Here is a 12,943-nt window from a genome sequence, read left to right as displayed (position 1 = left end):
GAGGACGACGAGGAAGGCGTGGACGAGGATGACGAGGACGACGAGAAAGGCATGGACGGGGATGAGGAGGACGACGAGGAAGGTGTGGACGAGGACGACGAGGAAGGTGTGGATGAGGATGACGAGGACAACGAGGAAGGCTTGGACAAGGATGACGAGGACGTCGAGGAAGGCTTGGACGAGGATGACGAGGACGACGAGGAAGGCGTGGACGAGGACGACGAGGACGACGAGGAGGGAGATGACAAGGACGACGAGGAGGCTGGTGACGAGGAAGACGAGGACGACGAGGAGTGGGGTGACGAGGAAGACGAGGTGGAGTTCTATCTCGATGAGTCGGCCTTGATGGCGGAGCAGACCGCTATCCTGGAGTCCATCCAAGATGAGGCGTATGTGGAGTCCAACCGGCGCTTCCTCCGGGAAGAACAGCCGAAGACCAATGTGCTCTTCGACGAGCTGGATGCGGAGAAGGAGGCGGAGGCCAACGACGTCGATGTCAGAATGGAGATAGTGGACATCTCCGACGACGGGGAGTGGTGTAGTTTTGTTGGTAGATGTTTGCCTTTCCATGCTTTTCATGTTTTGTGTGTCTGTAAAGGTTGAACAGTGTCAAGCAATCGTCGATGTCAGAATGGAGACAGTTTCGTTTCCATGTCAAGCAATCGTGTTTTGTTCTTAAGTAGTGGTACTACCCCGTCCAAAATAAATGTGTCAACTTTGCAGTACAATTCACATTGTACTGGTTAGTACAGGGTTGAGCGAATTAATTTGTGATGGAAGGTGTATGTTTTATTACAAATTGCAGTTTTAAGTACCATATTTGGGTCGGAAGGCGTATGTTTTATTACGCTGTATTGTTTAATTATAGATTGCAGTTTCAAGTACAAAATAAACGTCTCAACTAGGGCACATATTTGATTCTAGAGATTTCAGTGTGCTTAGATTTGAATATGGTTTCAACATGGTTAGATTCTAGAGAGGCACTCAACAACATGCACAAAAAAGCCACAGATGTGCTTCTGAGAAGCACCGTCTTGCATGGTTTTACCGCAAGATGGGATTCGACATTTATCCAGGACATTCCGGGTTTTATAAGTGTACAAAGAATTGTTTTTCACTTATATGTTGTGTGGCAGAGGCACGGCAATTACTTTTGTGAGAGTCATGAATGTGCCGACGGAACGGGCACGGTCACGTATGAAATAGGTGCAAGGTGGTCCCTAATGTCTCCTTAATGTATCATCTATACACTTTACTGTTACAAGCACGATCGTCGTACTTGTTGAGGCACGGAGGTGAAGGATGGAGCCTTTGCCTCTGCGATAGTCACATCCCATATTAAGAAGGAAGCGAATCTTCACAGACCCGATACGTCGGAAGCTATCCGTAAGGCACGCTCCTGCCTCTGCGTTTTCGATGACGTCACGTTTAGTGCCAGTGGGGTGGACGTAATGCTCGGTTTGCTGATGTTTTTGTTGTCAGCAACTTTCTTAACATGTTACGCACGACAGAGGTATGGTGTTACCCGACGTAGAGGCATGCACGTAACTAACTGGAGGCACGGGGCAAAATTGACAAATTTGACCTATGGACGAAATCAAATCACATAATGAACTGCCCGTAAAACTATTTCACGCGGCTTACCTTTTTGTGTGACGCCCGACACGAAGGTGCCACACTACACTGTGCAACGCCTCACAAATAGGCGCTACACTTCTGGCCAGCGTCGCACCCGTGTGATCCGAAAATTACTAAGTCAGTGTGCAACGCCTGAGAGCTAGGCGCCACACTATATAGTGTAGCGCCTAGCTTCTAGGCGTTGCACTAGTGGTTGCTTCATTATGTAGTGCAACCACTAGTGCAGCGCCTGAGAGCTAGGCGCCACACTATACACTCCAGCGCCTAGCTCTTAGGCTCTACACAATGACTTAGCAATTTTTAGGCAGTCTGGGGTGCAACGCTGGCCAGGCGTGTAGCGCCTATCTGTGAGGCGTTGCACAATGTAGTGTGGCGCCTTCGTGTCGGGCGTCACACAAAAAGGTCAGCCGCGTGAAATAGTTTCACGAGCAGTTCATTCCGTGATTTGATTTCGTCCATAGGTCAAATTTGTCAAATTTGCCGAGGCACGGAGACGTGATTCTAAGGGAGGTACGGACACGAAAAGGATCGTGATGCAAGGATGTGAAGGTGTGCCTCTGCTTTAAAGATGCTTTCACTGACACATTTTCATTGCGGGGGGCATGGACTATGAGCTCCATGTGTTTTCGAAGGATTAGGCCTCATTAATGAACATATCAGAGAGAAGGTGAATCTTTTGGTTGACGTCTAGAATGTTGCGTAAAATGACGTGAAGCCAAGTTACGCACGGTCCCCTTGGTATCAGAGGCACATAAGTGCCTATTGTGGTGCACTGGAAATAAACTTGTGCAAAAGACATGTAAACTGCAAGCAAACTACAAGGTTAACTGCGACACAAGCAAACCTAAATTTATAACAAGCAAACCGCAGTCTTGAGGGAAAGCAAATCTAATGAGAAATCTAGAATGTTCTAGATACTTTTGTTGGCCAAGACCACCTGCTTCAGTAGTCGTAGTCGCCACAGGACCTAGCGCGCTTCCTGGTCTGCTCCTTGTCGAGTTTTGCCCGGCGAAGCCCTTCCTGGATGATGGTAAGGCGGCTCCATATCTCGTACGCAGCGTAAGCGTCCTTTGCCACGTACTCGATGTGCCTCATGGACAGGGGCATGCACGCCTAGCGGCTGCGTTCTGCGTTGGTGAGCTCTACGTCGTGGACAAGGATGCCTGAGACGTCCCCAAGGGAGTCTAGAGGTTTGGTAGCTGTAGGCACCCTCCATTCCTTCTGGATGTCGACGAAGTGGGCGATCTCCAGTCCGACGCGGCCGAGCATCTCTATGTCGCCGTCGATGGAGAAGCCAACAAACGTGTACCTGGGGTCCGCGAGGAAGTTGTCGAACCTGGTGCAGTTCTTGTCGGCCGCGCTCAGTTGTAAGAGCAGCACCGGATGATCCTTGCCGACGGAGAGCCGGACGAGGGCGGGTTTCTGATCTTCGCCATGGTCGTTGGTGTACTTCACATCAACTCCGACGATCTTGTGGCGCTCGAACTGGAGGTGTCGCTCGTACTGCTCAATGGTGGTCGCCGCCTTGTGCAAGTCATTGGTGTGGATCACGTGCAACTTTGTGTTGCCGTGGGCCTGCACCTCCATGAATTCCCTGGTGAATCCCATGGCCTGGAGCAGTTGGTCCTCCTGCAACCTGATTTTTCGTGTGGAACAATGAGTGGGAGCGCAATGGCGATTTCTGTTCTTTGTGTGTGAGAAGGCCGCGACGGGAGTCTAAATTTAAGGGCGGGGAAGTGGCAAAGGAGTGCACGATCTCACTGTCGACACGGTTGTGCACATCGTGGGTTCTGGATCATGGTTTTTCTTTATAAAAAAATAAAATAAAATCAGCAGTTATATTTTTAACAACCGTCGTATCTCCAGTAAGTCGTGGAGATGATCGTTGTCTTTCGTAGTTTGCTGTCAAATGTTAACTTTTACAATCTCGTGAGGCATGCGGTTATATTTTTAACAACCATCATATCTCGTGAGGCATGCAAGGGCAGTATGTAGAGGCACAAGTCTCTGACCAACAAAAGCATGCTTCAAGTGGTAGCTTTAACTCTTAGACACACGAGCGTGGTACATTTATTGGGAGTGGCAATTGTTTTCAGTGATACATTCACTGGTAGGAGCAGTGTTGTGTTTCTTCAGAGGCACTGTTGTGTGTCCGTGTTGCAACTGACACTATGAGATGGTCAGAAAGAATGAGAAGCAACGAGAGGCGTGGTCATGTAGCTGCAAGAAGCACTCATACAACTAGAGGCGAAACAAGAGGCACAGATACGATGCTACGTGATGCACGGAGTTGAAGCTACGTTATTGCACGGACGTCTATTCGTGCTATGGTGCTACGTGAGGCACGGGCACGAACAAATAGCTGTGCACTCAACTACATGTGCAAAAAGCCACAGATGTGTTTCTGAGAAGCACCGGCCTCCATGGTTTTACCGCAAGGTGGGATTCGACATTTATCCAGGGCATTCCGAGTTTTACAAGCGTAGGAAGAATCATTTTTCACTTATATGTTCTGTGGCAGAGGCACGACTATTACTTGTGTGACGAAGGAATGTACGTCGAATGTACGTGACGCGAGGATTGACAATAGGCGTCCGTTACTGTTATCCCGGAATGTTTTTGAATTAACTGCGAGAGGCATGAATGTGCCGATGGAATAGGCATGGTCATGTCTGAAATAGTTGCAAGGTCGTCCCTAAGGTGTCCTATACGCTTTAGTGTTACAAGCACGGTCGTCGTTCTTGCCGAGGCACGGAGGTGAATGATGGAGCCTATGCCTTTGCAATAGTCACCTCCCATATTAAGAAGGAAGTAAATCTTCATAGACCCGATACGTCGGAAGCTGGCCGTAAGGCACGCTCCTGCCTCTGCGTTTTCGGTGACGTCACGTTTAGTGCCAGCGGGGTCGACGTAATGCTTGGTTTTCTGATCTTTCTATTTTCAGCAACTTTCTTAACATGTTACGCACGACAGAGGTATGGTTTTACCCGATGAACTGGAGGCACGAACGTGATTCTAAGGGAGTTAGGGACGCGAAGGATCGTGATGCAAGCACGTGAAGGTGTGCCTCTGTTTTCAAGAAGCTTTCATTGACACGTTTTCATTGCGGGGCCATGGCCTATGAGTTTCATGTGCCTTCGAAGGCATTCGGCCTCATTAACGGACGTGATGTCAATTTACGCACGGTCTCCATAGGAGTGGAGGCACCGAAGTGCCTTCATGGGCGTTTTAAGTAGTTGGTGTTATTGACGGACAACCGTGCCTCTGTAGTGTTCTTCTCTGAGGCTCACGGGCGTAAGCAATGTCTTCCAAGGAGAATAAACACCTAACTACCTCTGTATTCAATTTTTTTTCCAAAGTGTTCCATACGAACGATTTTTAATATTTGTGTGTGCAATGGTTTGTTAGAACATTGTGCACTGCTTTTAGGAGCATTCTGTAATTGTTGTCCCTGCATTTCGACGCTGCATCCACAAAGGTACTAGTGCATTGCATGCTCGTCATTTTTGTGGAATGCTATGTGTACCTGCTCTGTGCGTTACGCTAATCGTATAGTATCTGTACTATGTTTATATTTTTCAGTTCACGCCAATATATTCTAATAATAGAAAATTGCAACATTGCGCTGGAAACAAACTTGTTCAGAAGATATGTAAACTGGAAGCAAACTACAAGGTTAACTGCGACACAAGCAAATCTAAATTTAGAACAAGCAAACGGCAGTCTTGAAAGAAAGCAAATCTAACGGGAAATCTAGAATGGCATGAGCAATCTTCTAGTTACTTTTCTTGGCCGAGACCACCCGCTTCAGTAGTCGTAGTCGCCCTAGGACCTTGCGCGCTTCCTGGTCTGCTCCTTCTCGAGTTTTGCCTGGCGGAGGCCTTCCTGGATGATGGTGAGGCGGCTCCATATCTCGTATGCAGCGTAAGCATCTTTTGCTGCGTACTCGATGTGCCTCATGGACAGGGGCATGCGCGCCCAGTGCTGGTGCTCTGCGTTGGTGAGCTTCTTCTTCATGTTGTTGTAGTAGTCGTGGACAAGGATGCCTGAGACATCCCCAAGGGAGTCCAGAGGCTTGGTAGCTGTAGGCACCCTCCATTCCTTCTGGATGTCGACAAAGTGGGCGATCTCTTGTCCGACGCGCCCGAGCATCTCTATGTCGCCGTCGATGGAGAAGCCAGCAAACGTGTATCTGGGGTCGGCGAGGAAGTTGTCGAACCTGGTGCAGTTCTTGTCGGCGGCGCACAGTTGGAAGAGCAACACCGGATGATCCTTGCCGACGGAGAGCTGGACGAGGGCTGGTTTCTGATCTTCGCCAACGTCGTTGGTGTACTCCACATCAACTCCGACGATCTTGTGGTGCTCGAATTGGAGGTGTCGCTCGTACTGCTTGATGGTGGTCGCCGCCTTGTGCAAGTCGTTGGTGTGGATCACGTGCAACTTGGTGTTGCCGTGGGCCTGCACCTCCATGAATTCCTTGATGAATCCCATGGCCTGGAGCAGTTGGTCCTCCTGCAACCTGGTTTTTCATGGGGAACAATGAGTGGGAGCGAAATGGCGATTTCTGTTGTTTGCGTGTAAGAAGGCCGAAGCGGAACTCTAAATTTAAGGGCGGGGAAGCGGCAAAGGAGTGCACGATCTAACTGTCGATGCGGTTGTGCACATCGTGGGTTCTGGATCGTGGTTTCATCTCCCTGGTGGTGCGGTTGTGCACATCCTGGGTTTTTGATCATGGTTTTTCTTTATAAAAAATAAAAATAAAATCAGCAGTTATGTTTTTAGCAATCGTCGTATCTCCAGCAAGTCGAGGAGATGATCGTTGTCTTGCGTAGTTTGCTGTCAAATGTTAACTTTTACAATTTATCTCATGAGGCTGCAGGGGCAGTATGTAGAGGCACAAGTCTCTGACCAAGAGAAGCATGCTTGAAGTGGCTGGTTTAACTCTCAGACACATGGGCGTGGTACATTCATTGGGAGTGGCAATTGTTTTCAGTGATACATTCGCTAGTACGAGCAGTGCTGTGTTTCTTCAGAGGCACTATTGCAGCTGACGCTACGAGATGGACAGAAAGAACGAGAAGCAACGACAGGCGTGGATATGCAGCTGCAAGAAGCACTTATACAACAAGAGGCGCAAGTAGAGGCATAGATACGATGCTACGTCAGGCACGGAAATGAAGTTACGTGATTCACGGACGTCAATTCGTGCTATGGTGCTACGTGAGGCACGGGCACGGACAAATAGCCGTGCACTCAACTACATGCGCAAAAAGCCACAGATGTGTTCCTGAGAAGCACCGGCCTCCATGGTTTTGCCGCAAGGTGGGATTCGACATTTATCCAGGGCATTCCGGGTTTTACAAGTGTAGGAATAATCATTTTACACTTATATGTTCTGTGGCAGAGGCACGGCAATTACTTTTGTGACGAAGGAATGAATGTCGAATGTATGTGACGTGAGTATTGACAATAGGCGTCCGTTACTGTTTTTCCGGAATGTTTTTCAATTAACTTTGAGAGGCATGAATGTGACGACGGAACAGGCACGGTCATGTCTGAAATAGTGGCAAGGTGGTCCCTAACATGTCCTGAATGTATCACCTGTAACGTTGCACTGTTACAAGCACGGTCGTTATTCTTGTCGAGGCACGGTCTTGAGAGTCGTGAATGTGCCGACTCAACAGGCACGGTCATGTCTGAAATAGTTGCAAGTACGAGATGGGCAGAAACAACGAGAAGAAACGAGGGGCGTGGGCATGCAGCTGCGAAACGCACTTATACAGGGAGTAGCACAGCTAGAGGCATAGGTACGATGCTATGTGAGGCACGGATATGAACCTATGTGAAGGCATGGATGTTTAAGGTGACTGAGCCATAGGGGAAGGCGCTAGGTTTTTAGGAGAAGTGTTGTGCGGTTGATAGAGGTGTATGCTTGAGCTCATCGCAACAAACTACTTGGCATGACGCTATTCTGCGGAGCACCATAGTGAAAAATATGTATACTACTGACGTGCGGAGCTAGCAACATCACTAAACTATTCTGAAACATACTTCACCACAGCCATTCATCCTCCATTATTATTTAGCGAATCCTTTTATTATTATTAGAGATATATAAACTAACCCACGTAAGTGTTTCACCTTCTTTGACAGGGAATTTTCACCACCGTCCTCTTGGACATAATTATATGCTCAGTTACATACCATGACATAACTAAATAACAAAACTGATGTGTACAGGCTGTTCAAAAAACAGACATAAATTACTGAACTAGGAAGTATATCCACCGGCGACGCTCTATCAGGAAAGGTTGTTGATTATCATCCGCAGCAGCTTAATGTTTCCCAATGTTGGCCACCGCTTTTCAATTGTGACAAGGACAATTGAACCAACCCTTAGCTGAGCTTCCCGGGCAAAATCTGAAAAACCGGTCACCTCCATTCTGCCGTCGGTTCGTATGGAGTACGTTGTGCTCATGTCTATTGCATCATACATCTTTGTTAGGCTGATACCAACGTTTTGAGGTAGATATCCCAGGTTCATCTTTAGAAGCCTCACAACTGCAGACGGGATTCTCTGCAGATTGTACCAATATTACTAGATAAAATCAATGTACAAGGACATAAAATATCGAAAATAGCAAACAAAACCATGGCAGTGGATCAAAACAAATATTCAATGACTAACCAGACGACCATTTATGACATTGGTGACGTTTAGACGCTGCACAAAGGGTATGGTGGGGAAGTCGTCAGACTCAAACACATAGTATATCATCTGTCCAAATTGTCTGTATGAGAGGTTTACGCCTTGACCGAACACTGTTTTCCCAATGTACTCCCTCTCCGAGTCATTTAGAAAATCAAGAGCTGCATGAAAAAAATAACTCATTTTCAAACAAATTTGTTTAAACAGATGAACTCGAGTTTAAAATGAATGGTTAAATTCAATGCATGTGATCAAGTTGGGATGATAATCTACAGAATTGCATAAAATGTTTTCAAAATAACTTTGACTGTAAGTATGTCAATAATTGAGTGGACAGGGGTAGGAGTACCAAAGTATGCTGATAAACGTAGTTGATAAAACAGGATGGAAGTTGGTGCACTTACCTAGTGATGGTTTGGGGAGGGGCCTGTGACCTCCTCGAGAATCACTAAGTCTCAGATCTATCTCAATGGACAGACTCTCAGTATCCAGGTTTATGATGATTAGATCTCGATAATGAAGATCGTAGTCACAAATTAACTTTTCCCAGCCAGGTCCATGAATTTTAGACCGGTTAGGTTCATCGGTGATGTAGATCTCATATGACAGATCCTCGTTGGTGATCAATACTGGATTTCTTTGCTTTCCTTCTTCTTGAAATGCTTCCTCTTTCCACCGATAGATTGAAGAAGTGACTTGCTGCCTGCAATAGCATGGCACATACTGCGCAAGAAAAAAAATCTTACCAGGCATGTATAACCAAGACAGATAGCGCTTATCATATATGTACCAATTGTTTTCAACAAGTTGCAATTTGATAAAACAAGGTACATCAAAAATTGAAAACATATCATTAAATGCTTAAATGTAGGCATTCCATTCAAACAATATGGTAGAAACTTTTATTTCCTTCATCAGAAAGATACACTAGTTGGTAGTAACTGATGGGCAGCATGGGGTGGCAAACATTTCTCCTTACGAGGCATGTCTTGAAGCATCGAGGAAGATGCACTGTTATCGCGCTGTGAAGAACGCCTGACTCCAGTCCGGAGCAACCGAAGTTGGTACATATATATATCACAGCACATGGTTTCCCCTCGAATACGTTGCAAAACAACGTTTATATGAAATTCTCAACACAAGGAAAATTTTATTATCTTGAAAAACTATTCAGCTAAACCGGCATTTTTACATAAATAGTCGTTCACAAGCAATTTCCTAAAAAGACATGTGCACAACTTTTGATTATAAGGTGAACAGTAGATATGGGATATGTAATAACAGAGGAAATATGAATTTAATAAATCAGCATTTTATTTTCCAAAAATGGTTGCTTAATTCATCACAATTCAGTATTGACTATTTTTAGAGCAGTTAATCTTGGTTGTCAATGTCAATCAGTGAAAGGATTTCTGCTGCTTGGTTTTAAAAGCAGCTTTAGCAAATGTATATTTCAAGACAAGACAGGCAAAAAGGAGAAACAATAGTCTATCATCAGGCGGCTCAAAGGAGTGTCTGTAACATTAAAATTATATGTAAATTCGTCGGAGCTGCACCCAGCAACAACGTCATCCGTGACCATACGCCACCGTCGCCGACGCCAACCACCGGAACATGTGTGGCTAGGTGGTATTTGAAACGGGTGATCCATCAACGTTAACCTTGCCTCCAGCGTACAGGACCCCAAACACTATCTTCAAGCACAGACGCCGACTCCCAGTCAACAGCACCCCAAACGCCGACCTCCAGCACCCTGTGGCCGGTTAAGCAATAGACCTCAATGTCTGGCCACTCGCTTGGACTTTCGTCCACCGCCGTTGTTTGCAAGACCTAACGGGCTTCAATTTAAACTACCAACCTCCCTTGGCCAAGTTCATCGCTCACCTGGGACTTGGACGCCGCAGGTCACTGCAGCTCGTAGCATTCTCAAGCACAAACACCGACTTCCAATCAACCCCACCCCTAAGAGGCACGGGTCGTGTACAGGTTTGGCCTCGTACTACATTGATTTGGTCTAGATCACAACGAATTTCCAGGTAATTCCTAGCATAACAGCGCAGATGCGTCGCTTTCAATCACGGAGAGACGAAACCAACAGAGAGGAAAACGGATCGTAGCAAAAAATTCACATAGAAATTAAGAGAAAATAGACTAACCCTGGATCTAGAGGGAGAATCGAGAGAGAAGAGACGATGAACTCTACAGCGGGTGAGTGGGAGGGGGCGGTCTGGGTTGGCACAAAACAGAACAGTTATAATACGCGCCTGCTCACTGACATGGGGCTACTGTACAGCAGCAAAGACAAGACTATTGGCTTATTAGGAGCATAGAGGCACGCACTGACGGCCCCAACACGCACGGACTTACATGCAAATAAGGCACGGCTTTGTTTCTGTTTTCCAATTTTTCTCAGTGAGGCGTTCACTGAGACAGGTTGTGCACGTCCATGACGCACGACCATGCTTCTGTTTTCTGAAGTATTTTTCCCTAACATGGTCTCTCAGAGGGACAGGGACGTGAAGCCACGGTGCGCATCGTCCTGTAAGGATAAGAATGAGACGCACGGAAAGGCCTCTGTATTCTAAATGTTCTCAGTGACGTGTTCATTGACAGACACATGGTCTTTAAGCAGTTGGCACACGGTTGTACATGCGGACGACGCACATACGTCTTTTGTGTTCTCCTAGTTGTTTTCGCATGACACGGCCACTCCTAGTTGTGTTCTCCTAGTTGTTTTTGCATGACACGGCCACTCAGAGGGAGAGTGGAGTGAAGCCACGGTGCGCACGGTTATGCAAGGAGAAAATGCAGTGAAGTGCCTCAGTTTTCGTAGCATTTTAAGTTGCTTGTTCACTGAGAGAGGCACGGGTGTATGTTTAAATGACGCAACACCGTGCTACTGTTTTCCGAATTGTTCATTTCTGACACGGTCTCTCGGAGGGACACGGTGTCTGCAATTAAAAGGGGCACGTAGTCTTTCGCTTTGACGAATTCTTCGGATGCATGAGTTTTATTCAATATGATAATGAGAATGGAAACCCAGCATCTAAAAAGTGATTGGAGGTTCATTGCTGACCTTAAGTCATTATCACAGCATTCCAAATGTTTTCAGAGACGTGTTCACACGGACGTATGATTTTCACAACCTCTTGATGCACGTTCGTTTCCTGTGGGGTGCACGGACGTCCTTCGGAGAGGCGCGGTTGCAGCAGTTGCATGTTTGAAGTGGACGCATGTTGCTTTTAAAAGACAGAATTTCATGCCAAGCAACTGAGATAAACAAGAGGATACTAGTTTGATTTTTGAGCATCTGTGTGAGCTGATTTCTTTTATCATTGGGTCCAGAAACATATGATCGATATTGAAAACAGAAAGCATGTACATAATTGCTTGACCATGTTTACACAATGCACTCATTCAATATAGCAAGTACATCTCTCCAGCCCTGTTTTCAGCATCCACAGTTGAATGGATCTGGCAAATCCAGATATTCAACACCTGTGTTTTTTAAGTCCATGTGCATATGCTCGAAAGTTGTCGTTAATTTAAGCTCTGCACAATTAGAAGCCCTTTTGTCCATCTGCAGTACCTCTTCTTGCCATTTGTAAAATTCACGAGTGAAATCTCTGCGCAGGCCAAACTTAAGCACGATGGTCAGTAGCATCCTAGCATTGAGAATAAAGAATGTCACAAATTCAGTGTTTGCATCTGTGACTTCATAGTCTTCCAGCGTTAATGTCCTCAAACAAATGTCGTGATTATTGAGAAACACCCGCTGCTTTTGGCGCCATTCATTTGTTATACCTCTTTGATCCCATCCTCCCCCCTAAACACACGAGAAGAGCAAACTTAAGAGTTAGTGCCAGTATATTATGCATATTATGCGTGGGCTTTCAACGTGTGTGAAATCATCACCTCGATAAACAAGTTTTGCAAGCATTGAAAGCATCGCAGCAAGTCCACAATCTCATCCAGATTAAAGCATGTCTGTGAGATAAACAATGTCTTGACAGAATCCAGCACCGCGTGTAGGCTACTTATGCAGAGACCCTTCATTGAGCACATAACGTGATATTATTAGCTCGTGGATGTGAATCTCAAGTGCTTTTGAATAACGCAGGTCAAAGTAACATGCAGAGGCAGTACCTGAATAACTATAGTCCCAATGACGATATTTGTTTCGTTGGGTAATTCAGAAATTTTCCCAGTGTGTCCAACACAGGTGCGGACAAAACTGTTATCTGTAGTTGTGCATCTACAGAATCATGTAGCAGTCTCCGGAGGGAAGGCGCATCCTCAATGATCAGTTTTCCTCCGTCGGAACGAATGCCAATGCTTACAAGCCTAGCTGAGTTTATTCGTAGACAGCAGAATTTCTTGTTGCAAACAAGCAGCACGCACTGCAGGGCAGGGCAACCGTGGTGGGTGAACTTCCGCAAGGAGACATCCGATATATAAACCTCCACCAATGAAAGTCTCCTGAGCAGTGGGAGGCAAAGCATTTCTACAAGATTGTCTTCTAGTTTGCACATGGCGAAGGTGATGGTGTGGAGAGACGAGCGGAATCTCGAGATGGATGCCGGTGGCGACGGCATA

General features: G+C 46.3%; 2 protein-coding genes across 2 annotated transcripts; both read right to left on the bottom strand.

Annotated features, from left to right (window-relative positions):
- Positions 1 to 2,751: 2,751 nt before the first annotated feature.
- LOC141042939 (uncharacterized) lies at positions 2,752 to 3,246 on the bottom strand. The gene has a single exon (XM_073511848.1). It carries the CDS (start codon positions 3,244 to 3,246, stop codon positions 2,752 to 2,754), a length of 495 nt encoding a protein of 164 aa, XP_073367949.1.
- A 2,217-nt stretch (positions 3,247 to 5,463) lies between these two features.
- On the bottom strand, positions 5,464 to 6,824 carry LOC141020995 (uncharacterized). The gene has a single exon (XM_073495937.1). The coding sequence runs from the start codon at positions 6,127 to 6,129 to the stop codon at positions 5,464 to 5,466; it is 666 nt and encodes a 221-aa protein (XP_073352038.1). The 5' UTR covers positions 6,130 to 6,824.
- Positions 6,825 to 12,943: the final 6,119 nt, after the last annotated feature.

The sequence above is a fragment of the Aegilops tauschii genome, chromosome 3, assembly GCF_002575655.3.
Source record: "Aegilops tauschii subsp. strangulata cultivar AL8/78 chromosome 3, Aet v6.0, whole genome shotgun sequence".
Classification (NCBI taxonomy): Eukaryota; Viridiplantae; Streptophyta; class Magnoliopsida; order Poales; family Poaceae; genus Aegilops; species Aegilops tauschii.
Note: the sequence above shows the minus strand (reverse complement) of the source record. Positions and strands in the feature narration are given on the sequence as shown.

Coding starts and splice junctions, on each gene's coding strand:
- LOC141042939 (XM_073511848.1), bottom strand. CDS start 3,246: ATGGGATTCACCAGGGAATTCATGGAGGTGCAGGCCCACGGCAACACA.
- LOC141020995 (XM_073495937.1), bottom strand. CDS start 6,129: ATGGGATTCATCAAGGAATTCATGGAGGTGCAGGCCCACGGCAACACC.